At 45.7% G+C, this 27,599-nt stretch overlaps 1 protein-coding gene across 2 annotated transcripts in view; it reads left to right on the forward strand.

The window, feature by feature from the left end:
• Positions 1–1,363: 1,363 nt before the first annotated feature.
• The window catches only part of LOC122563481 (sestrin-1-like), a 79,061-nt gene continuing 52,825 nt past the window's right edge, over positions 1,364–27,599 (forward strand). Inside the window, exon 1 of one of the 2 annotated variants that reach the window (XM_043717248.2) lies at positions 1,364–1,965. In XM_043717248.2, the coding sequence (XP_043573183.2) occupies positions 1,657–1,965 (309 nt within the window). In that variant the 5' untranslated portion in view covers positions 1,364–1,656. The remainder of the gene's footprint in view (positions 1,966–27,599) is intronic. The other variant, XM_043717249.2, reaches the window with a different exon arrangement.

Consider the following 27,599-nt stretch of genomic DNA (forward strand, 5'->3'; position numbering starts at 1 on the left):
GCATCCTTGCCTGCAACGTATAAGATAGACGATGTTGTCTGAGTCACATGAGTACCTGCCACGTACATGGTGGGAGGTGTCCCCACGTGTAATGGTGGTACCTATGTCCACACTCTGACACGTCTTGCAGCACCTACTGTGACATGGTTGTATGGAATTGTCCCGAAAGCCGGGCAGCTTGCTACGAACAATTATCTGTTTGAGGTTTGACGGTTGTTTAAAGGCAAGTAGTGGAGGTGTGGGAAAGGTCTTGGCGAGGGACCTTCGGGTGACGATCCTCCAAGGCGGATTTCAGAATAGGCAGCAGCGAAAGGTGGCCGAGCAGAGACTGATAGCTAAGTTCCATACGCATAGGGAGGGCCTCAACCAGGACCTTGGGTTCGTGTCACACTACAGGTGACCACCATTGCACTATACACACACGCGGACACTCCTATTCACACATACAAACACAGGGACACCAATAAACACACATACACACAGACAAACATATACACAGACACACACACACACCCCCACACTCACACAGGCATCCTCTCCGAGACTTAGACTACTCTGCACTCATGCACACACATATACACTCTCTCTCACAGACACTCACAACCCCCTACCCCAGACACACACACACTCCCACACGCACCCCCTCACAGTCTTAAGACACGCTACACTCACATACACACACATATGCATTCTCTCTCATACTCATAACCCTCCAACCCAGACAGACACAGACACAGACACAAAGACCCACATGCACACATACATATACGTTTGTGGGGTGAATTTGTACTTGCAGAGTTACATTGTACTTTGCTCAAAAACTGCATGAATTCATCTAAAACTCTGATTCTAATTAAAAAGTGAGATAACAATCTAAACATCATGGCACAGACAGAGAACACAGGGGGCTAACACCTTCAACATATTGTCTAGCTAACACCAATTGTTACAGTTAACAACTTTTAAAAAGGTTTTGTGATTTACACATGAAAGAAGTGAAACTATCATGGTATTCGAACAGATGAAAGACTCAACAAACTATCAGGCATTTTTCAATGTATAATTTCAGTTACATCACACTGTAAACTTTTGCTATAAATTCTGTTCCTTACAATTGTGTCCTCCACAACCACCTGATGAAGGAGCGTCGCTCCGAAAGCTAGTGCTTCCAATTAAACCTGTTGGACTATAACCTGGTGTTGGGTGATTTTTTTTAACCTCTGCAAGGCGTGTTTTCCAGGTGGGCCGGCGGCGCGGCGCACGCCGGGAGTTGTAGTCCTCGCAACCGCAACGGATATAGGCGGGAGCCCGGTCCTAACTACAACTCCCGAAGGCCATCGCGCCGGCTGGGTATGCGTGGACCCGTTCTCCCGTAACCAGTTGTGAAAGTTGCGTCAACTGCGGGACAGAATTCTAGCGAAAATATTTTTTTAAAATATATAGTTTCGATTTTGAAGCAGTGGAGCTATTTAAAGAGTGCCACAATTCAGCAGGCGTGTGTTATATTTGTTGGAAACTTGGAGAAGGTGGCTGTGGAGCGGGGAGAAAAAGTTTTTGAAACTTTTCTGAAGTTTGTTCCAGAGTTTCCTCCCCCGATCAATGACGGAGTGTGAATGAGCGGCTCGCCCTACAGCATCGGCGGCTCCTGTCACCGCGATGTCCCTGGACAGAGGCGATCCTGCTGCCGCCTTGGAGCCGGGGCCGCCCGGAGACCTCCGCAAGTGGAGAGAATTGGTCGGCAGCCGGGAGGAGGGCCACCGGGCAGCGGCGATGGAGCGAGCAGCCCGCACCGTGCACGCCTGCCTTGACCAGCAGCAGCAGCAGCCGCCCGGGCGAGAGGCGAGGGACCAGCTCCAGCTCCAGCTCCAGCTCCAGCAGCTCCTCCTGCTCCTGCTCCGGCTCTCACGGAGCTGCCCCTTCCCCGATGTCCGAGAGAGGAGTGAGCACATCCTGCAGACCGTGCTGGTAAATACAGCCCCTACCTACAGAGGGGCTACACTACCCCTCCAATACCTCTCATCCCCTCTTTATCCAGCTCTCTCTCTCGTGTCCATCTCTTTCTCTCCACCTCTCCAGATGCGTGTGTATCTCTCTCCACAGACATTCTCTAAGTCTGCTCTTTACAATATGAAAACGATTCATTTTGCTGCTGCAATGTGCTGTTTCAAGAGGCGAGTATATTTCCACATTAATTGGGTCACGCCCACCTCTGTTTACAACGTTTGCTGCTGAATGTTGGGTATTATAAGGGCGATTTCTCAGTTAAAGTGTTGGACAGAAGGTCCAACATTTACATGTAACTGCGGGGAGTTGGGAGGCGGGGGAAATTGATTGTAACACGACATTTGAGTTTGACCTTGTTTCCAGTGGGGCTGATCGGATGTCGGTGATCCTGTTTCTGTACAATGAAGGCACGAGGGAGAGTGGATTTACAGAAATCTACCACCTCTTGTATTACTGGCCTGTTTCTCCTCACATTAGGGAGTCATTGTTCAATGCAGTCATGCTGGGATAGTGAGATTGATCCCTGTGCTAATTAAAACAAGTTTGCAAAAAGGCAAATGGAAATGAAACCTGAAGCTAATTACAATTGTGGCAATGAAAGTGTTCCAGAAGTACTGTGCATGCGTGGTGTGGCATCGCAGCTTTGTGATTTTGGGTATCCTTGGAGCTATTGAAGGAAAGGTATCGATTGCATTTCCTTGAGTTTTCATAAGAGGCCTCTTGACTTGCATCAGGACAACTATTTAGTGCTTTTGTGATGCAACTTTAAGGCCATTACAAGAGCACTAGAAAGCAAAATTACATACCGCACCATAAAAATCATTAGGGCAAGTGGCCAAAAGCCTTCTGGAGCTAATAATAGCATTTCAAAGAGAGAGAGAGAGCTTTGTGATCAGAATTCCAGAATTTCAGGACTTGGCAGCTGAAGGCATGGGTCCCAGTGACAGAACAATAAAATTGGTGGGTGTCAGCACAGACCCAATAGGCCAAAGCTCCTTTTATCTGTGCTGTAGACCTCCATGACTCTGAGACATGAGGAGTTCTGATATCGTGAGGATTGTTGGCTGGAGGGACAAGGCCATGGTGGAATTTGAGAACAAGACTGAGAATTTTAAAATCAACATTTTTCTTTACTGAGAGTTAGCACGCAGGGCTGATGGGTGAATGGGACTTGGTATGAGGAAGAATTTGATTTTTTGTGGCTTCAAGCTGTTGGAGGATACGACAATAAGAGGCTGGCAAGGAGTTGTATTGTAAGCTCCTAATTAAAAAGCTACCATCTAGGGGTTTGGGAGCGCAGAGATCCCTTGCCTACCCACTTTATGGACAGCTGGATAACTGTAGCTGGCAACAGGCACTGTGCAGTCTTCCTGTGTTATCAAATTCAACTGCACAATTATCAGTGCAGAATACTGATGTCTATGGGGTGCAACATCTCCCCTCAAATTACAAAAGGTTTGTCCCTTGGTGAGTTCAGGTCTTCTAGAACATTCTGATAAAGGTATGCAAAGACAAACCTAGATAGACACACCTCCCTTCTTGTAACCAATGCGATTGAATTTGCACATATAACTTGGCTAGAATTAGTGCATTTTATTTGGATCAGACATTTTTAATAGATCTGTCTTGTACAGCCGATGCTGGCCTTCAACAGAATGAAATGTTTAATAATACAATATTCTCCCTATGAACAGCTGTTGCAGCAATGGACCTGATTGAGTCATTGGGGTGTACAGCAGGGAAACAGACTGTTCAATGCAACCAGTCCTTGCCGACCAGATATCCTAACCTAATCTTGTCCCATTTGCCAGCATTTGGCCCATATCCCTCTAAACCCTTCCTATTCACATACCCAAACAGATGCCTTTTAAATGCTGCAATTGTACCAGCCTCCACCACTTCCTCTGGCAGCTCATTCCAGACACATACCACCCTCTGCGTGAAAAAGTTGCCTCTCCGGTCCCTTTTAAATCTTTCCGCTCTCACCTTTAACCTATCTCCTCTTTAGAAAAAGACCTTGGCTATTCATCCTATCCATGCCCCTCATGATCTTACAAACCTCTATAAGGTAACCCTCAGCCTCCAATACTCCAGGGAATAAAGCCCCAGCACATTCAGCCTCTCCCCATAGCTCAAACAGGTTAGAGATTGAGAAGGACATTCCTGCATGGTGACCTCAGCTGGTGCAGGACTTGAACCCACACTGTTGGTGTCACTCTGCGTGGCAAACCAGTCATTCAGCCAACTGAATTAACTGATCTCTTATGTAGGCATGATTAAATGTTGACAGAGTAAACAGTAACAGAATACAACTCCGTATGCTCAGTCTTGTCTCCAGTTAAATTAAAATCACAAAATAAAATATTATCCTATTACCTCCACTCCTCCCATCCACCATCATAGCCCAGAAAAAACTGGAGTTTTTTTGTTGTTGTTGTTTGTTTTTTGTTTTTTTTTCCACACTACCACCTAGGTGTGGTAGTGCTTATTTTTTTCCCCAGCACCCATGGTGTGTGTATACGTGTGAGACACAGTGAAAGACACAAAGTGCACAAATCTTTATTCAATTTCCACCACCAGGAAGACAGGAAAACACCCGGGTGGCCAGTGACAAACACTGCCCTTCACATCAAAGGACAGTGCTGTGTGATCAAACAGTGAAGGGGAGGGCAGGGACTAAATCAAAATAGAGTTGGAGGGAGAAATAATGCACTCCACTCCCTGCGGCGCCCACCTCTCCCTGAACAACTCCAGGGTGTTGGTGGACACCGCGTGCTCCTTCTCCAAGGACACCCGGGCTCTAACGTAACCGCGGAAGAGGGGCAGGCAGTCGGCCCTAACGACCCCCTCCACGGCCCGCTGCCTGGACCTGTTAAAAAACTGGAGTTTATGGTAGTGCATGTCTGAATTGGGATTGGATGACTGTGGAATGATGATTGATAGTAGTCCTGCTTATCTGTTGACAATCAAACGTGCACTTATTGAATGAATAGCCCCAGGATGTGTAGGAAGTAGGAGTTGTAAAGTGGCCATTAGGTTGTTTGGGTTTTCAATTTTGATTTAACTCCTTCCCACAGCAGGCGCTCTTATAGGATTTGAGCTATTTTAAAGAAAAGTTTTGTTTAATTTGAATTAGTAAATGCTGTAACAGGATTGTTTAGAATTTTGAAACACTGAATCCTGGTCATTTGATTGGAGATGGAGTTAGTTTTACATGTGACAGTGAGTGGCCATTAATAAGGACAGACCATGCTGGAGAAATCCAACACAGAACCCATAGAATCCCTACAGTGTGGAAACAGGTTCTTCGGCCCAACAACTCTACACCAGTCCTCTGGAGAGTAACCCACCCAGACCCATTCTCCTGCCCTATTAATGTACATTTACCCCTGACTAATGTGGAGAAAGTGAGGACTTCGTCGGATATGTGGAACAGTCCATCTTCCGCAGCTACTCTGGCACCACCGCCCACCTTTTCCTCCGCTACATCGATGACTGTAACGGCGCTACCTCGTGCTCCCACGAGGAGGTTGAGCAGTTCATCCACTTTACTAACCCCTTCCACCCCGACCTCAAATTTACCTGGACCGTCTCAGACTCCTCCCTCCCCTTCCTAGACCTCTCCATTTCTATCTCGGGCGACCGACTCAACACGGACATTTACTACAAACCGACTGACTCTCACTGCTACCTAGATTACACCTCCTCCCACCCTGCCCCCTGTAAAAACGCCATCCCATATTCCCAATTCCTTCGCCTCTGTTGCATCTGCTCCCAGGAGGACCAATTCCAATACCGAACAACCCAGATGTCCTCCTTCTTCAAAGACCGCAATTTCCCCCCAGACGTGGTTGATGATGCTCTCCACCGCATCTCCTCCACTTCCCGCTCCTCCGCCCTTGAACCCCGCCCCTCCAATCACCACCAGGACAGAACCCCACTAGTCCTCACCTACCACTCCACCAACCTCCAGATACATCGTATCATCCTTCGTCATTTCCGCCACCTCCAAACAGACCCCACCACCAAGGGTATATTTCCCTCCCCTCCCCTATCAGCGTTCCGGAAAGACGACTCCCTCGTCAGGTCCACACCCCGTACCAACCCAACCTCCACTCCCGGCACCTTCCCCTGCAACCGCAAGAAATGCAAAACTTGCGTTTACACCTTCCCCCTCACTTCCCTCCAAGGCCCCAAGGGATCCTTCCATATCCGTCACAAATTCACCTGCACCTCCACACACATCATTTACTGCATCCGCTGCACCCGATGTGGCCCTCTCTACATTGGAGAGACAGGCCGTCTACTTGCGGAACGTTTCTGGGACACCCGCACCAACCAACCCAACCGCCCCGTGGTGGAACACTTTAACTCCCCCTCCCACTCCGCCAAGGACATGCAGGTCCTTGGCCTCCTCCATCGCCAGACCATGGCAACACGACGCCTGGAGGAAGAGCGCCTCATCTTCTGCCTAGGAACCCTCCAACCACAAGGGATGAACTCAGATTTCTCCAGCTTCCTCATTTCCCCTCCCCCACCTTTTCTCAGTCCCAACTCTCAGCCTCAGCATCGCCTTCTTGACCTGCAATCTTCTTCTCGACCTCCCCGCCCCCAACCCCTCTCCGGCCTATCACCCTCGCCTTAACCTCCTTCCACCTATCGCATTCCCAACACCCCCCTCCCCCAAGTCCCTACTCCCTATCTTTTATCTTAGCCTGCTTGGCACACCTTCCTCATTCCTGAAGAAGGGCTTATGCCCGAAACGTCGATTCTCCTGCTCCTTGGATGCTGCACTTTTCCAGCAACACATTTTTCAGCCCTGACTAATGCACCTAACCTACACATCCCTTATCACTACGGGCAATTTAGCGTGGCCAATTCACCTAACCTGCACATCTTTTGAATTGTGGGAGGAAACCGGAGCACCCACAGGAAACCCACGCAGACACGGGGAGAATGTGCAAACTCCGCACAGACAGTTGCCCGCGGCTGGAATTAAACCCGAGTCCCTGGCGCTGTGAAGCAGTTGTGCTAACCACTGTGCTGTCTGGCTTCTTTAAACTTGAAACATTAACTCTGTTTCTGTCTCCACAGATGTTGCCAGACCTGTTGCGTTTCTCCAGCTTTGTCTGTTTTTATTTCCGATTTCCAGCATCTGCAGCTTTTTATTAAGTGATTGAACACTACTGCTTGAAGAAGAGAACTGTTTCTAAATTATTTGCCAGTTCATAGTCATTGAAGGAGCACTGGGCCAATGACTGATGATTGTATGTTTCACATCTGCTTTTTAACATTGTATTTGTGTGACGTACGTGATCTTGGTTTATTACCTGTACCTAATCTCCCCAAGGGCAGTTAAGAGTCAACCTTATTTTTGTGGTTTTGTAGTCAGACCAAGTAAGAATGCCAGTTTTCTTCCCTAAAGTGACATTAGTGAACCAGATGGGTTTTACCCAACAATGACAATTTGGTCATTATTAGACTCTTAATTCAAAATTTTTGTTGAATTCGAATTCCAGGACCTGCCATAGTGGGACTTTGGACTCAGTTCCCAGAATATTACCCGGGTCTCTAGATTAGTAGACTAGCAATGATACCACTGGGTCAGGCAAAGGCAGAAATAGGGAATTATCCAGTCTGGCTGGATCTGGGTTATCGTGACATGTTAGATATTCAAGTATCTGCCTTGTCTCAATGTAGGAGTTGAAGCCCTGCTCTAGAACTCTACATGTAAACCAAGCTGATGTTTCAGTACTGCACTGCCTGAGATGCCATTGGTTAGGATGGAGTGAAATGTTAGTGCAAGGACCTGTTTACTCCCTCTGATGGAATGAAAGAACCTGAGGCATCATTCAAAGAAGGATGTTGGTATTTCCTCTGTGCTGGGAAATATTTATCCTTCAACCAACAATTGTTAGTGTCAGGCTGTCTGGCATGAACCACATTTGTTGACAGGATCTTGCGAAATACAAATTGGTTGGCATGCTTTTAAACATTGCAATAGTGAGTTTAATTAAAGCACTTGATTAGCCAGTGCAGGGCTGTCACATAGCGCTGCTCCCATTCTCAGGGTATGGGTCGTACTACTATACCGTGAGAGTTGTGTTCCTCTGCAATCTTGTGCAATAGAAAGTCGCGCTGCAGAAGATAGCTATACCTGTTCAGTAGAAAGTTCGTGTTATACTAAGAGTGTCCACAATTTGTCCATTGCATTATAGCTGATTTGTGCTGACGAAATGCGCATTATAGCAGAATGATCTGTATCTGAATGCATATTGTTGATTTTATCCTGGATTAGAGTAAAACACACTCTATCTTCTTGTCTTGGAAGGTAACAAAATTAACCTAGGTTCTTGTTCACATGTGCATCTGGCTTGGTATGGCTGCTGGACAATACAGAAGAGTTTGATTTGCATAGTGCCTTTTGTGACCTCGGGACATCCTGATGTATATGGTAGCCAATGGGGTACTTTTAAATATAACGACTTTTGTCGTAAGATCAATGTATGGAGATTGAAGTTCAGTCAAATGGCAGTGGTTAGAACAAAGAGATTTCCATGAACAGGCCCTTCAGCCCATCAAGACTGTGCCAATACACGATGCCTTTCTAAATTAAACATTCTCTGCTTATCCCTGTATCTGTCCAAATGCCATTTAAATGTTGCTGCTGCATCCACCTCCTTTGGAAGCACATTCCAGGCACTTACCACCTTCTGTGTTTTTTAAAAAGGTCTGCCTCTCTCATCTCCTTATTTTTAAGAGATATTGCCCTAGAATATCAACATACCCTTCCTGAGACTCACTATCCATCATGTCCTTCTACTTTATGAATATAGATGCAAAATATTCATTAAGGACCTCACCCATTTCCTCTGGTTCCAGGCATAAATTCCCTCCTTTGTCCTTGAGTGAATCTAACCTTTGTCTAGCTACATATATGTATGTGTATATAATGCCTTGGGATTTTCCTTAATCCTGTTTGCCAAACTTATTTCGTGGCCCCTTTTTAACCTTGTGAATTCCTTGCTTGAATTCTTTCCTCCTCCCTTTTGTATTCTTTTGAGGGATCTATCTGTGTTCTTTTTCCTAAACCTTACATTTGCCTCCTTTTTCTTTTTGAATCGGCTCTCAATTTCTCTTGGGAGAAAGTGAGGACTGCAGATGCTAGAGATCAGGGTCGAGAGTGTACTGCTAGAAAAACACAGATCAGGCAGCATCTGAGGAGCAGGAGAATCGACGTTTTGGAAGGGCTTATGCACGAAATTTCGATTTCGATTCTCCTACTCCTCAGATGCTGCCTGAGCTGCTGTGTTTTTCCAGCACCACACTCCCAACTCTCAATTTCTCTTGTCATTCATGGTTCCTAAATCTTGTCATGGTTATCTGTCATTGTCCTGGACTCGAATCAATTCATCTTTAAAAGAGACCCATATGCCAGATGTGGATTTACCCTCAAACAGCCACGCCCTGTCTATATTCCCTGTTCCTGCTTAATATTGTCCGAGTTAGCCTTCTCTCAATTTAATAATTTCACCTCGGACTATTCTTGTTCTTGGAGAAAGTGAGGACTGCAGATGCTGGAGATCAGAGCTGAAAATGTGTTGCTGGAAAAGCGCAACAGGTCAGGCAGCATCAAAGGAGCAGGAGAATCGACGTTTCGGGCATAAGCCCTTCTTCAGGAATGAGGAAAGTGTGCCAAGCAGGCTAAGATAAAAGGTAGGGAGGAGGGACTTGGGGGATGGGCACTGGGAACACGATAGGTGGAAGGAGGTTAAGGTGAGGGTGATAGGCCGGAGAGGGGGTGGGGGCGGAGAGGTCGAGAAGAAGATTGCTGGTCAAGAAGGCGGTGCTGAGTCTGAGAGTTGGGACGAAGATAAGGTGGGGGGAGGGGAAATGAGAAAGCTGGAGAAATCTGCATTCATCCCTTGTGGTTGGAGGGTTCCTAGGCGGAAGATGAGGCGCTCTTCCTCCAGGCATCGTGTTGCCATGGTCTGGCGATGGAGGAGGCCAAGGACCTGCATGTCCTTGGTGGAGTGGGAGGGGGAGTTAAAGTGTTCAGCCACAGGGTGGTTGGGTTGGTTGGTGCGGTAGTCCCAGAGGTGTTCTCTGAAACGTTCCGCAAGTAGGCGGCCTGTCTCCCCAATGTAGAGGAGGCCACATCGGGTGCAGCGGATGCAGTAAATGATGTGTGTGGAGGTGCAGGTGAATTTGTGAAGATATGGAAGGATCTCTTGGAGCCTTGGAGGGAAGTAAGGGGGGAGGAGTGGGCGCAAGTTTTGCATTTCTTGCGGTTGCAGGGGAAGGTGCCGGGAGTGGAGGTTGAGTTGGTGGGGGGTGAGGACCTGACAAGGGAGTCGCGGAGGGAGTCGTCTTTCCGGAACACTGATAGGGGAGGGGAGGGCTCCTCCGCCCTTGAACCCCCTCCCCTCCAATCGCCACCAGGACAGAACCCCACTGGTCCTCACCTACCACCGCACCAACCTCCAGATACATCGTATCATCCTTCGCCATTTCCGCCACCTCCAAACAGACCCCACCACCAAGGATATATTTCCCTCCCCTATCAGCGTTCCGGATGTGGCCTCCTCTACATTGGGGAGACAGGCCGCCTACTTGCGGAACGTTTCAGAGAACACCTCTGGGACACCCGCACCAACCAACCCAACCACCCCGTGGCTGAACACTTTAACTCCCCCTCCCACTCCACCAAGGACATGCAGGTCCTTGGCCTCCTCAGTCCCAACCCTCGGACTCCGCACCGCCTTCTTGACCTGCAATCTTCTTCCCGACCTCTCCGCCCCCACCCCCTCTCCAGCCTATCACCCTCACCTTAACCTCCTTCCACCTATCGCATTCCCAAAGCCCCTCTCCGAAGTCCCTCCAACCTATCTTTTATCTTAGCCTGCTTGGCACACCTTCCTCATTCCTGAAGAAGGGCTTATGCCCGAAACGTCGATTCTCCTATTCTTGTTCTTGTCCATATGTAACTCATGGAATTATGGTCGCTGTCCCTCTCTTCCCACCCACAACAGTGATAGCCCCCCCACAGCTGTCCTTACCTACCATCCCACCAGCATCCACATCCAGAAGATCATCAGCTGCCATTTCTGCCATTTCCAGCAGGATGCCACCCTAGACACAAAGTCCCCTCCCCTTCCTTATCAGACTTCCCCAAGGATCATTCCCTCTGGGATATCCTGGTTCACTCCTCCTTCACTCCCACTCCCTCCCCTTGAGGCCTTCCCCTGTAACCACCAAAGGTGTAACACCTGTCCAATGACTTGCCACCTCCTCACTATCCAATGGCTCAGACACACTTTCCGGGGAAGCAGCATTTTACCCTCATTCCACACAATCCAGTCCACTGCATTCACTGCTCACAGCGTGGTCTCCTCTACACTGGGGAAACGAAGTGTAGACTGGGTGATCGCTTCACAAAAGTGAGTCTCTGAGCTTCTAGTTGCCTGACACTTTAACACCCCACCCTGTTCCCTGACAAAACATCTCTGTCTCAGGCTTGCTGCAGTGCTCCAGTGAAGCTCAGTGTAAGCTGGAAGAATAGCACCTCATTTTTCGCTTGGGAACTCTACAGCCTTCTGGATTCAATATTGAGTTCAAAAACATTTGGGCTTGATCCTTCCTATGTCCTTACCCCAACCCCCACACACCAGGCCTTGTGTTCACATAGTCTGCTATGAGACACAATCCAATGTTAGCCACTAACAGTCCTCATTGACAGCTATTCTCCCTCCTTGGTAAATTGTTATCCACTCTTTTGTCTGTGCAACTGTTCTCTTTCTTTGGGCTCTATCTCCACCTGTTCTTTACTCCTTAACACCCTCACCCCACACCCACATCCTCTGTATGAAAAAAAACATTTTCCTAACCACCTTTAGTTCTGAGGAGGGGTCACTGGACCAGAAACGTTAACTCGTGAGTTTTCTCCACAGATGCTGCCAGATCTCCTGAGATTTTACAGCAATTTTTGTTTTTGTTCCTGAAATGCTCTCCCACTGAAACTTTGATCACCTGACCGGGCCCATTCTGCAGTACCAGGTCTAGTATGGCTCCCTTCCTCGTTTATATATTGTTTTAAAAAAAAACCATCCTTCACACACCTTCTCCCTAAACCGTTCCTCCCCTCAAGAAACCCCTGGCACTAAGCTATTTCCTGATGAAGGGCTCTTGCCTGCTCCTCAGATGCTGCTTGACCCGCTGTGCTTTTCCAGCACCACGCTCTCGACACTAAGCTATTCCCAGCCAATACTGGAGGAGTTACGATCACCAACCACAACAACGTTGAAGTTTTCACACTTTTTTTTCTCTAATCTGTCCACATATCTGTTCCTCTCTCACTGACTGGCCTCTACCACAATTCCATCAAAGCGATTATACCTTTCCCATTCCTGAGCTCTAACCATGTGGCCTTGCTGGGTGAGCCCTCCAGGGTGTCCTACCTCAGTAAAGCTGTGATATTCTCCCTAATCAGTAACACAACTCCCCCACCTCTTTTACATCCCTCTCTATCCCACCTGAAACATCTAAATCCCAGTTTTCCCTTGTGGGAGAGCCTAGCGCCTGAGGGCATTACCTCAGAATAATGGGCTGAATATTAAAGACCGAGATGAAGAAGAATTTCTTCACTGAAGGTAGTAAAGCTGTGGAATTCTTTTCTGCAAAGAGCTGTAGAGACTGGGTCATCAAGGAGATTCAAGGTTGAGATGGACAGATTTTAAAGAGTAGGGGATCAAAGTTTGTGCGAAGATTTGTAGCTCGGGTGCTCGTTGTTGTGGTTCTGTTCACCGAGCTGGAAGCTTTTGTTGCAAACGTTTTGTCCCCTGGCTAGGCGACATCATCAGTGCTTGGGAGCCTCCTGCAAAGCGCTTCTTTGACGTTTCCTCCGGTGTTTATAGTGGTCTGTCCCTGCCGCTTCCGGTTGTCAGTTCCAGCTGTCCGCTGTAGTGGTTGGTATATTGGGTCCAGGTCGATGTGTTTGTTGATGGAGTTTGTGGATGAATGCCATGCCTCTAGGGATTCCCTGGCTGTTCCCTGTCTGGCTTGCCCTATGATAGTAGTGTTGTCCCAGTCGAATTCATGTTGCTTGTTGTCTGCGTGTGTGGCTACTAAGGATAGCTGGTCGTGTCGTTTCGTGGCTAGTTGATGTTCATGTATGCGGATTGTTAGCTGTCTTCCTGTTTGTCCTATATAGTGTTTAGTGCAGTCCTTGCATGGTATTTTGTACACTACATTAGTTTTGCTCATGTTGGGTATCGGGTCCTTCGTTCTGGTGAGTTGTTGTCTGAGTGTGCCTGTTGGTTTGTGTGCCGTTATGAGTCCTAGGGGTCGCAGTAGTCTGGCTGTCAGTTCCGAGATGCTCCTGATGGATGGTAATGTGGCTAGTCCTTTTGGTTGTGGTATGTCTTCGTTCCGTGGTCTTTCTCTTAGGCATCAATTGATGAAGTTGCGCGGGTATCCGTTTTTGGCGAATATCTTGTGTAGGTGTTCCTCTTCCTCTTTTTGCAGTTCTGGTGTACTGCAGTGTGTTGTGGCCCTTTTGAATAGTGTCCTGATGCAGCTTCGTTTGTCTGTGTTGGGGTGGTTACTTTCATAGTTTAGTACCTAAAGTACACAAACCAGGCATCCCACTCAGACCCATAGTATCACTGCCAGGGACACCATCATACAAACTGGCCAAAGAACTACAACAGAAACTGAAACACCTGGTCAGCGGATCCAAACACTCTATACAATCAACAAAGGAATTCTTGGACATCATCAGAAATATACACATAGACAAAGAAGAAACCATGATATCATTCGACGTGACGGCACTGTTCACTTCGATTGACAAAACCCTAGTCAGAGAAACAATAGCCAACCTACTGGACATACAGAACAGAAAACAGGACGCTGAACCTATCAACAAAGACGGCATACTTAAACTACTGGACTTGTGCCTCACAACACACTTCACATTCAACAACCAGATATACGAACAAATCAACGGAACACCCATGGGATCACCAATCTCGGGACTCATAGCAGAGGCAGTTATGCAAAAGTTAGAACAAACCGTCCTACCACAAATTCAACCCAAACTCTGGGTCAGATATGTCGATGACATGTTTGTAATCATTAAAAACACAGAAATAGAAAAAACACACCGGATCATCAACACCACACTCACAGGAATCCGATTCACGAGAGTAGAAGAAAAGGATAACCAACTCCCATTCCTAGACGTGATGGTACAGAAAACACCGAACGGAGAATTCACTACAAAGGTATACAGGAAAGCCACACACACAGACCAAGTCCTAAACTATGAAAGTAACCACCCCAATACACACAAACGAAGCTGCATCAGGACACTATTCAAAAGGGCCACAACACACTGCAGTACACCAGAACTGCAAAAAGAGGAAGAGGAACACCTACACAAGGTATTCGCCAAAAACGGATACCCGTGCAACTTCATCAACAGATGCCTAAGAGAAAGACCACAGAACGAGGACATACCACAACCAAAAGGACTAGCCACACTACCATACATCAGGAACATCTCGGAACTGACAGCCAGACTACTGCGACCCCTAGGACTCATAACGGCACACAAACCAACAGCCACGCTCAGACAACAACTCACCAGAACGAAGGACCCGATACCCAACATGATCAAAACTAATGTAGTGTACAAAATACCATGCAAGGACTGCACTAAACACTATATAGGACAAACAGGAAGACAGCTAACAATCCGCATACATGAACATCAACTAGCCACGAAACGACACGACCAGCTATCCTTAGTAGCCACACACGCAGACAACAAGCAACATGAATTCGACTGGGACAACACTACTATCATAGGGCAAGCCAGACAGAGAACAGCCAGGGAATTCCTCGAGGCATGGCATTCATCCACAAACTCCATCAACAAACACGTTGACCTGGACCCAATATACCAACCACTACAGCGGACAGATGAAACTGACAACCGGAAGCGGCAGGGACAGACCACTATAAACACCGGAGGAAATGTCAAAGAAGCGCTTTGCAGGAGGCTCCCAAGCACTGATGATGTCGCCTAGCCAGGGGACAAAACGTTTGCAACAAAAACTTCCAGCTCGGCGAACAGAACCACAACACAGAGTAGGGGAATCAAGGTTATGGGGAAAAGGTAGGAAATGACGATTATCATATCCGCCATGGTGGAATAGATTTGATGGGCTGAATGGTCTACTTCTCCTATGTCGTTCCTCATCCAGGCACTTTGAGATGGCCGTCAGTCTGCCTGAGCTAGGTGGGTCACTTGGGTAGATTTCTTCAAAATGACTATCTTAAGTGTGGAAATGATCTCCTATTCTGGGTGGTTCCATACCAAGCCAGGTGTTAAGCTTTGTGAAGGCACTGGTGAATTGAATTCTTTTTACAGGCAAAGCTGAACAAAGTATAAGTCAGTAAAGAATTGGGACATGCTGAGACTTGTCTTTGGGGTGAGGAGGAGATTTGTTGGTGAGTCTGCCAACTTACCTGGCTGACAAACTGCAAGCAATGGGCTGGATCTGGTAGTCAGCAGTAAACACCCGGCAGCAACTACTCATGGCAGTTGCCTGGACACTTATGAGCTTTCTACTGTCTGCTTTCTGCCCAGACAGTAAAGTGCCCTTGAGAGGGGATCTGGAACCTGCAAACAGAACACCCAGCATCCGAATGAGGAAATGAACCAATTCCAAATCATGCCCAGCAATTGAAACACTGAAAATAATTATTTCTAACAGTAACTCAAACTGAAGGAATAACGGTCCGCACTTGTAGGCATTTAGGTCTGAGCACCAGAGAGTTAGTTTAATAGTAATTAAAACATGGAGAAAGTGAGGACTGCAGATGCTGAAGATCGGAGTCAAAAAGTGTGGTGTTGGAAAAGCACAGCCGGTCAGGCAGCATCTGAGGAGCAGGAGAGTTGACATTTTGGCATCAGTCCTTCTTCAGGAATGTGGGAGGGGGGGGGGGCAATGGGGCTGAGAGATAAATGGGAGGGAGTGGGGCTGGAGGGAAGGTAGCTCGGAATGCAATAGGTGGATGAAAGTGGGGGTGAAGGTGATAGGTCAGAGAGGAGGATGTTGCGGATAGGTGGGAAGGAAGATGGACAGGTAAAACAGTTCAAGAAGGTGGTGCCGAGTTGGAGAGTTGGATCTGGGATACAGTGGGAGGAGTGGGATGAGAAAACTGGTGAAATTGACATTGATTCCATGTGGTTAGAGGGTCCCAAAGCGGAAGATGAGGCATTCTGCCTCCAGTCATCAGGTGACTAGGATTTGGCGGTGGAGGTGGCCCAGGACTTGCATGTCTTTGGTGGAATGGGAGTGGGAGGGGGAGTTGAACTGGTCAGCAACGGGGGGTTGTTTAGTGCATGTGTCCTGGGGATGTTCTCTGCAACTTGCTGTCCTGCCTCCCCAATGTAGAGGAGATCACATCGAGAGCAACGGACACAGTAGATGAGGTGTTTGGAGGTGCAGGAAAATCTCTGGATGTGGAAGGATCCTTTGGGACCTTGGATGGAGGGTGGGAGGGGGTGTGGGTGCAGGTTTTACACCTCTAGACATCACAGTAGAACGAAGAGCCAGCGGACAGCTGCAGATCAGCGTCTATAGGAAAGTCACATACACTGACCAGCTACTCAACTACAGTAGCAGTGATCCTAACACCCACAAACTGAGCTGCATCAGGACATTATTTAAACGAGCCACAACACACTGCAGCAGCACCCAGGAACTATGAGAAGCCGAGGAAAACACCTGTACAATATATTCAGCAACAACAGGTACCCAATAAGCGCAGTCTGCTGGTTCCTACACAACAGACCTAAATAAGAAGGCACAACATGCCCAGAGACTGTAGTCACCCTGCCATACATCAAAGACATCTCGAAGATTACATCCAGACTACTCCAGCTCCTAGGCATCACGGTAGTCCACAAACTTACCACCACACTGAAATAGCTCCTGATGAATTTAAAGGACTCCATATCAACCACCAGCAGAATGACCATCATATACAAAATACAATGCAAGGACTGCAACAAACATTACCTTGGACAGACGGGCAGGAAACTATCCACCAGGACATATGAGCACCAACTAGCCACCAAAAGACGTGAGCAACCATCACTAGAATCCAGACGCACAGACGAAGAGGGACACCAGTTTGATTGGGATAATACATCCATCCTGGGACAGGCTAAACAAAGACATGCACGGGAATTCCTAGAGGCCTAGCATTCAAACCGGAGCTCCCTTAACAAACGTATCGATTTGGACCCCATTTACCAACCTCTCGGAAAAAGAACCGGAAGTGATATCGTCCACCACAACAAACCAAGACACTTAAATGGAAAGTGGGCCAGAATACTGGAGGCTCACTGATGTTACCTAGCATGATGATGAAATGTCTGAGAACAAATCTACTAGCTCAGCGAGCAAACTCTCATCAAGAGCTCCAAATCTTCACTAAAATTGCAAATTTATTGCCTATTCCCAGTTTCTCTTGAGAAAATGCTGGTGCCTTCTCGAACCACTTCATGCCATGTAGGCTTCTGCATGTCCAGGATAAAGCGACCAGCACAAGCACAATGTCCACACCCTCCACCAACGTTCAGTCACAGCAGTGTGTACCCATCCATAAGATGCACTGTAGAAATTCACTGAGGCTCCTTAGGCAACACCTTCTAAACCCAAGACAAGGGCCTCAGATACTTGGGAACACTACCCCCTACAAGTTCCCTCCAAGTCACTCACCATCCTGCCTTGGAAATATATCGCTGTTCATTCAGTGTTGCTAGGTCAAAATCTTGGAATTCCCTCCCTGACAGCATTGTGGGTCTAGCTACAGCACATGGACTGCAGGTGGTTGAAGAAGGCAGCTCACCACCATCTTCTTAAGGGCAACTATGGATGGGCAATAATTAGCAATGCCAATGACCCACGACAGAATAAAGAGTATTAATAATAACAGGGTCATTGTACTGCCACAGCAACAGAGGCTCCATGACCAATTACAGCACAGGAGTAGGGCATTCAGCCCAAAGTACCTGTGCCGGCTCTCTAAGAGCTCAGTTGGTGTCAATGTCGTGCTTTTTCTCACCCAGGCCTACAGCTTAATATTCCCTTCAGCAATGATCCATTTTTAGGACTTAAATATTTAACTCCGTATGTGAGCTTCACCACAGTGGTGTAAAAACAGAAATATTTTCTCCTAGTCTGACACAATAGAATCACAGAATCCCTACAGTGCAGTAGGAGACCACTCGGCCCATTCCAGCACCAATCCTCCCAGCAGGTTTGATATAATCTTGATTATTGCCACAAATGTCTCTCTTGGGCTGAGAAGGACATTATTGTTGAATAGTTGCAGCTGTATAGAATGTTGAGGTGCTGGATTAGCACAAACAGGTTTTTCAAGTGAGGGAGGCATAATCCCAGTATTATGATTTGTACAATTGAATTAGATGCATTGTACAATACCATATTTAAATCTCCCAGGGTTCTCAACCATATTTTTTAAAGACAAACATTGTGCAAGTTTCTTACCCAATCATGAATAGAATAACACATTGAAAAGTGACACTCTGCAGAATTCATATTGCTTAACTAACACATTTTCCCTGTTGTATCCCTCCACTTTTGTTCCCTTTTCTACTAAAGGTGACATGTTGATGAGTTGTTTGTAAGGGAGCTAGACCCTGTCCATGCTAGATGTGCACATGTTCCAACAGATTGGAGTCCGGACTGGTGGCTTTCTGCTTCTCCTTTTCTATCTTGCACTGATTTGAAATCATCTTTCACCTTGGCTGAGTTCCACAAGCTTTAGTTTTCAATGTTGAGGATCATTCTTGTTGTCAATCTGTCTTGCCTGTCGTTGGTTTATTCCCTGGTATCTGCAGGTGGCGGTGTTGAGCTGGCTGGAGTTGGTGATTCCAACAGCACCACCAGCTGGAGCACCATGTCTGAGCAGCACTAACAAACTGCACCGGTTTCTTGACCCCTGATCATTTTAACACAACGAGGAAGATGACCAGGAAACTGAAAATGTTAGTGGCAAAGATGAAGTTTAAAAGTATTAATGAGCTGTCACCATGTTGATGATCTTCTCCTATGATACAATGACAGCATTTAAAAGGCATCTGGATGCATATATGAATAGGAAGGGTTTAGAAGGATGTGGGCCAAGTGCTGACAAATGGGACTGTTTCCATGTTGTACATTGCTATGACAATAGCATGTGACATAAGTTAATCAATAGGGAAAAGTCCTTCAGTATGAAGCCTGGTGATGAAGAATAAAGATGGATTATTGTCTTCAGGTAATTTTATACACCTACTACCTGCATGCTATTAACAAGGATTTGATTAGGATAATTTCACTTTTGTGTAGCATTTGGGATGTTTTATTGAGTTCTCTGCCCCAAGCCACTTCACAGTTATTCATAGAGTCACAGAGGCCATTTGGCCCTTTGTGTCTGCAGTGTCTCTTCAAACAATCTTCATTGGCACTAGGCGGTCCTGCTTTTCCCACTGTAATCATTTAAATAAAAATAATGGCCCAATTGAACCTGCCTTCACCACACTTCCAGACAGTACATTCCATACCGTAACCACTTACTGAGTAAAAATGTTTTTTCTTATTATAGTTATGCACCTTTTGCGTGTGGTTTTAAATCTGTGCTCTTGTTCCTTTTACAAGCAGGATCTCTCTCTCTTCAACCTATTCGTCGTTTTGCAAACCTCCATCAGATTTCTCTTTCTTTCGTTTTCTTCTCTCCAAAGAGAACACTCCTAATTGTTTGTTTCTTTTTTAACAATATAGTCACTATTATCTGGAGTGGTGCTGCTGCTAACTTTCTTACTAGTCCCTGTGAAAAGTGGTGAGATCAATAATCTGTTTTGATTTGTTGAGGGTAACCTCTGACCTGGATATTAGCAAAAAGTTCTTTAAAGTGGGCCACGGGCTGGTATCGGGATAAGAAGACAAAAAGCAGATGCTTCACCTTGTGGGACAGTGTAGAACGAGAGCTCACGGTTTTAGGATAAGGGGAGGCAGAAATGAGGAGTAATTACTTCTCCCAAAGGGTTGTGAATCTGGGAGTGCGGTGGACACCAGGACACAGAATAAATTTTAGGAGGAGCCAGACAGATTTTTAATGAATTGGTTAAAGCATTACGAGACCAGGTAGGAAAGTGGGGCCAAGATGAGATCGGCTATGATCGTATTGAATGGCAGAGCAGGGTCAAGGGGCTGAATGGCCTGCTCCTGATCCTAGTTTTTATGTCGTCTTCACCTAAAGAAGCAGATTCTTGGTTAACATTACAGCTAAAACATAGGTGCATAACAGTACAGAATTCCAATGACTCATAAATCAAAATTACACACTTTGAAGGCATGTGGGACTTGAAGCAGAAATTGGTGGAGACGTTTAGCAGGTCTGGAGAGAAAGCAAAGTTTTCAAAACTGATAGTAGTTTGGAAAAGATTGTATATGTACTAAAGAAAGGGAAGTGGTGAGGAAAAGGAATGAGCGGATAGATGGGGAGAGAAAGAGAGAGAACGACTGCCAGACAAAGGAATTTTTGATAGTAAGCCAGAGAGGAAGAAAAACTGATCACAGAGACGATAAGTAGATGAAAAAGAGTTGGTTGTGCTGAAAGCAGTCCATGTCATGATGGGCCTGGAATACGTAAAGGACATGGAAGATGTTCCAGCCCTAAAATTATTGAAGTTAATATTGACTCCAGAAGGCTGCAGGGTTCCCGAGAGGAAAATGAAGTGCTGTCCTTCCAGGTTACACTGAGCTTTGTTGGAGCACTGCAGCAAGCCTGAGACAATAGACAATAGGTGCAGGAGTAGGCCATTCTGCCCTTCGAGCCTGCACCACCATTCAATATGATCATGGCTGATCATCCTTAATTAGTATCCTGTTCCTGCCTTATCTCCATAACCTTGATTCCACTATCCTTGAGAGCTCTATCCAACTCTTTCTTAAATGAATCCAGAGACTGGGCCTCCATTGCCAGGGAACGTGGTGGTGTGTTGAAGTGGCAGGCACTTGAATTCAAACCTTCTGGCTCTGAATGTGGGACACTACCACTGCACCACAAGGACCCAGTATGGAGAATGAGATGGGCTCTCACTTTCTCGCCTGAATAACAAGGCCAAGCCAAAGTTATTATTTCTTCAGTGGGGTTTAAAAGCCAGATGTTCTGACTGACTGGGATAAGTGTTTTATTAATTAGCAAAGCTGATAAGTGGAATAATATCATCATCTCAGACTATAATTTTCCAAAGGCAAATTTTTATCACGAAGCGAGGATAATCCTTTCAATCAGTGTACACTGTTTGCAAAACAAATGATTCTAGTTATCCCCAATACATTAAATAGTTGCTAGTGTCTATTGACAAGACTTGGAATATCTGATAATCCTGACCTGGGAAAGCCCAAATTCACATTCATGGAGATGTTTTGAATCATTATCTGGTTGTTTACCCCCTTGTTATTTGGATCTTGCTCTGTACTGCTGACTGATGTGTTTCCTACGTGAAAGCAGTGTCTTCACTTTTGGGATGTCCAAAATTCCTGAAAGTTTCTACGTAAAGGAATGTTTTTTCTTTCTTTCTTGAACTCTGGGCATTTAAGCTTTTAAAATGAGAGTACCTGCATGCTGAAAAGGAATGACCTGCTCACTGTGAATTAGAATCAGAACACCAGCAACAGAAACGAAATGCATTTTAATCTCCTGGAGTCACATAGTCCAGACCATGTAATGATGGCAGCTTCCTTCTGTAAAGGACGCTAATGAAACAGATTGGTTTTCCAGACAATCTGAAATGGATTCAGAATAAATTATTAGAGTCTGCATTCCAGATTCATTTTATTGAATTCAATCTGCCATGTTGAGATTTGAACCTGCAGGAAGGACAGTTGATGCAAGTGGAGAATTGCATATAAGACTCTCTGATGTCGTCTGTGCCTAGGTCTGCAGCAATGCTGCACAAATGTAGTTCCATTGCAAAATGTGACTGTCCAGTGCAGCTTTGTGTCACTCTACTGATGGCACTTTGATAGGTGTGAATTAATCCGACCTCATAAATGTTACAGTAAGGACTCTTTGTGGCGCGGTGATAATGTCCTTACCTCTGGACCCGGAGGTCCAGGTACAAGTCCTACCTGCTCCAGAGATGTGTCATAACATCTCTGAACAGGTTGAGAAAATAATTCAATGTAAAAATATTGTGATCTGGATGCCAGAGCTCAGAGGTTAGATCACATGGAATATGGGGGAACTAGCCAATTGGATACAAAATTGGTTTGAGGGTAGGACATAGAGGGTGGTGGTGGTGAGGGGTTGTTTTTCAGACTGGAGGCCTGTGACCAGTGGTGTGTTGCTAAGATTGGTGGTGGGTCAGTTGCTTTTTGTCATTTGGATCTGAATATAGGAGGTTTAGTTAGTTAGTTTGCAGATGACATCAAAGTTAGTAGTGTAGTGAACAGTGAAGGTTATCTCCAAGTACAGTGGGACCTTTACCAACTGAGCCAATGGGCCAAGGAGTGGCAGATAGAGTATAATTTAGATAAGTGTGAGGTGTTGTATTTTGGAAAGGAAAATCAGGGCAGGAGTTATACGCTTAGTGGTAGGCCCCTGGGGAGTGATGCCGAGCCACGAGACCTCTGGGTGCAGCTTCATGGTTTCTGAAAGAGTTGCAGGTAGACTGGGTAGTGAAGGAGGTGTTTGTTGGTCAGTGCATGGAGTATAGGAGTTGGGAGGTCACGTTGTGGCTGTACAGGACATTGGTTCGGGCCACTCTTGGAATATTACGTGCAATTCTGCTTTAGGAAAGGTGTTGTTAAGCTTGAAGGGGTTCAGAAAAGACTAACAAGGTGTTTGTCGGGATTGCAGGTTTAAGCTAGGGTGAATAGCCAAGGTCTTTTTCCAAGGGACCTGAGGGACAACCTTTTTCACCAGAGGGTGGTGTGTGTATGGAATGAGCTGCCAGAAGATGTGGTGGAGGCTGAAAAAATTACATTTAAAAGACGTCTGGATGGGTATATGAATAGGAAAGGTTTGAAGGGATATGGGCCAAATGCTGGCAAACAGGCCTGGATCAATTTAGGATATCTGGTTGGCATGGATGAGTTGGACCAGAGGGTCTGTTTCTGTACTGTATGACTCTGACTCAATTGAATTAATTTACTGCTCATTAAGCAGAATGCAGGAGGATTGAGCTGGAAACTGAATTTTTATAATTAGAACTTTAAGTGTGTTGTGTTTGATCAAGCAATTTGAATGTTTCAGTAACATGTGACTGACTTAGTTTATTGGTGCCTTTTGTTACTGTCTTTTATGCATTTGCAAATACCGAGGAGCAAAGGTTGGGTTACAGCTGATTGGAACCAGTCCATTCCTGTTGAGTGTAACTAGGGCATGGCGATGTGCCTCAGCAGGTCATTGTTCAAACTCCGCTGAATGCTAGATAGGAATGAAAGGGAAGCAGAGTTCTCAAAACAATGATTGTTGTTTTCTGTAAACTCTGCTCATTCCAAGAGAGTACGCTATTGTAACCTATTTAGTTAGCCTCTGGTAAAGTTACCTTAACCTCCTAACTGACCCTGGTATTTAATAACTCTGCTGCAGCTGGAACTTTTTTTGCATGTTTTGAACTAACTGGACTATTTGTCCAAGAGCATCAGAATTGAACCATGTTCCATTGGAAAGGGAAAGTCACTGCAGTCCCAGAGGTCCATAATGTGATCTCATCCGAGAGGCCTAACTGGTGGTGGTTTCACCTCAGAATCACCATGCCTAAGGAGAGGGAGGCATTTGAGAAAGAAAGCCCTTCATAGTGGCCCCAGTTGGTGCGACAATTGAACCCCCACTTGTTGGTGTCACTCTGCATTGTGAACTAGCCACCCAGCTAACTGATATTGACACAGATGTCCAATGGGAATCTCTGGCTGCTGAGGAACAGTGACTCAGTCTGATTTTAATTCCCAAAGTGATGGACCCATTGCAAGAACATCCTGATGGCTAGAACGGAACAGAAAGAGCAATACTGTTAGCGTGAGTGTCTTAACTTAAAACAAAATTTTCAAGATAGTTGAACAATTTTAACTTACACCAAACAGTAAAGAATGAAAAAGGCTAGAATGTCAATATTTGTTACATTGTGTAACTAAATAAAAGCTTACTGTATGTCAGAGATAACCTCCCCGAACACTACCAAAGGATAGCATGTTTGGAGGAGGAAACAGTTAAAGGAACGTGATATTCTTTAACTTACTGTTGCAAGGTCAATACAAGAAATAAATAGTTTCTTCCAACATGTTGGCTTTTGCTATAGTTGAGTACAGCGGTAAGGTCGGGGAACCCAGGTCTAATCTTGCGATGACATTTGATCTAAACCAGGACATTGTGAAAAGTCCTGTATGGATTGATTTAGTAGTATAACTCGAGAGATGCAACAGTATTTCATGAAATGCTGTTGTTCATGTTATGGGTAACAGCTGGATACCAGGATATTGTAGAGAAATGAATTAAAATGTGGGGGGAGCGGGAGGAGAAAAGCATTTGATGCAATTCCTAGAATTTCCAGTGAGCTGATATTATCCTATTGGAAGGTCATGCTGAGCTGACTAAAATCTTTTCTGTTCTGAACCTTTGGCCTGGTTATTTTCTTAATGAGTACAGTCAAATGTAAAGACTAATCCCTTTGACTCCAGGTCATTTTGCTGGGAAGAAAGAACAGGAAGTAAAAAGACTTGCTGCCCTCACCGACAAAACAGTTGTACTTTGAAGCATTAGCCACGAATGATTCTCAGAACGATGCTTTTATGTTGAATTAACAAGCTGTGCTGTTGTGGCACTCTCTTCCCCATCTTTCTGTGAAGGAATCTGTATTTTGACTGCCAGCAGGAACTATTTCAGCAATACATTATAGCTGTGAAAGAGAGAGAGGGAACTTTTGGTTTGGAAAAGTGGTATGTGATTGCCAGGTTTATATATAGGTCCTATCAACAGAGGGGCCATCAAACAACATGACTCCTTTGACTGTTGGCAGCATGCCATTTGTGGGTACATCCTGCACTTACCAACTTTGGAACACCGTGCAACATTTTGATGTTCTGCAATTGCACAACTTTCACTGAATAGCCCAGATTCTGCTAAGGTCATTATTTGGGTTTGCAATGGGATTCTAGGCTGTGCTTTCTAGATATTGTCACACAGAATCGTGTCCTCTGTAGGCAAAAGAAATGTGTCCATGTGTTGCATCTTTCCCATTGGAGTTAGGGAGATTGCCATTAGGAATGCAGCAGCGATTGACAGTGTAGGCAGCGATTGTCTACCTGCCTGGCTTGAGATTAATCAGCTAAGATTGAGACTTTAAGAGTTCCTTCTAGATCTCCTTGTCAACCATGGTCCAGGCAATTGGCACCCCCTCCTCATGCTGTGTAAAATGATATCACTTTTGACTTTCATTTCTTGCATTTTGAGATGTGTAAGATTGTGGGGCTGGACAGGGTGGATAGAAAATAGCTGTTCCCCTGAGCTGAAAGGTCAGTAATAAGGAGGCATTGTTTTAAAGTGAAAGGCAGAAGGGTTAGAGGGAATTTGAGAAAAATATTGTTCACCCAGGGGCTGGTAGGGGTCTGGAATGCACTGCCTGGGAGAGGAGATGAGGTGGGAAACCTCACAAACTTTAGAAAGTACTTGTATGAGAACTTGAAATGTCATAACCTTCAAGGCTGTGGACTTTAATGCAAGTGGGGCTAGTTTTGGTGGTTTACACTTGATGGGCTGAAGGTCCTCTTTACTGTATTATATATATTTACTGTTGCCTGAATTTCCTTATGTGTTAATAATCTTGCTTTTGAAGCTGGACATGATACTGCAGAATTTTGTAAGATGTTAGTAACTAAATCCATTGCAAAGCTCGCTTTGTATTTTTTTCAAAACTGCATTCACCCCTTTTGAAGAGCTTGAACATGCACTATAGACCGAGATGGATTGTTTAGTGGGTTTGCGTCTATAGACACTCTGCCTGACCACTTCCTGACGACACATTTGCTGACACAGGCCAAAGCTTTCTCGCTCAATGATCTCCGCAAATTTCTGACATCTTGTCTGCTCCTGCAGAGCTTGAGTGACATGCGTTGCATGTTTGAGATGGTACAAACCAGGAAATCCTGCAGAAACTCAACAGGTCTGGCAGCATCTGTGGAGAGAGAAATCAGAGTTAACGTTTCAAGACCAGTTTGAGTCGTTTTTGGAGCAGTTCATACTTCATCCGTAATTTGCCTTTACGGAGTGGTATGGTAGCTCAGTGGTTAGCACTGCTTCCTCAGCGCTAGGGACCTGGGTTTGATTCCAGCCTTGGGTGACTGTCTGTGTGGAGTTTGCACATTCTCCCCACGTCTGTGTGGGCTTCCTGCGGGTGCTCTGGTTTCCTCCCACAGTCCAAAGATGTGCAGGTTAGGGTGAATTGGCCATGGGAAATGCCAGGTTACAGGGATAGGGTAGGGTGGTGGGTCTGGGTGGGAAGCTGTTCAGAGGGTTGATGTGGATTTGATGGACCATGAGGCCTGCTTCCACACTCTCTAGGGATTCTGTGATTAGAATTTTTGACATGATATTTGGGAAAGCTCCAAAAGTGAAGCTTCTAACACGTTAACCAGGAAGGTATGTTGTCAGAGGATGTGACAATTTCTTTTCCCTCAATCCATCTACAGGATACAGGCATCTTTGGTAATGCCAGCATTTATTGCCACTTGCTGATAGTTTATTAGGAAAATGGAAGTGAGAAGTCTGCTTGTAGACTGGGCCCTTTCATGCTTAAGAGTTAATAATATTGTGATAGGTTGTGGTGCTGCTGTCTCACCAGTGAACTTGCTGCGGGAAATTATGGAGAAGTTTATGGATGATTAAACTTAGGAAACATCACCAATCATTCCTTTTTCTGGAAACTTTAGGCCATTGTTGTGAACCACTAAGGTATTGGGCATCAATTTACTGCTTTCAAACAGCCACATTGTGCTAAGGAGCAGGTATTGGTTGAAAGGTGCACAACCCGGTTAGAAAGTCATAATCAGTCAGAGAGGTTCCATATGAATAGTTTTTGGTATTACTGAACTCGTGCTGCTGGACAAAGACCCATTTTCTCAAAAAATTTGTATCGTAGAGACCTCAAGACATTCACAAGAAAAGCAATGTAAGGAAAAACAGCATTTTATATTGTTTGCAAAAAAAGTGCTGATTGGTTGTCTTTATCAGACTCGAACTGGCATCGCCATGGGGAATGCACCAGGCTAATGATGACTGATACTTAATTGCCAAGCTTGTTGAAAGGCAGGCCATTCAGCCCATTGAGTCCACATCGACACTCCAAAGAACATTCACCCAAACCGAGCCCCCCAACCGCTCCCAACCACCACTTCCCGTAACCCTGCATTTCTCATAGTTAACCCACCAAACCTACACATCCCTGGGCACAATAGGCAATTTAACATGGTGTTAGTATCCGCCTAAAATGCACATCTTTGGACTGTGGG

Source organism: Chiloscyllium plagiosum, unplaced genomic scaffold (assembly GCF_037043375.1).
Source record: "Chiloscyllium plagiosum isolate Xiang-an unplaced genomic scaffold, Cpla_swu_hap1 HiC_scaffold_30, whole genome shotgun sequence".
Lineage (NCBI taxonomy): Eukaryota > Metazoa > Chordata > Chondrichthyes > Orectolobiformes > Hemiscylliidae > Chiloscyllium > Chiloscyllium plagiosum.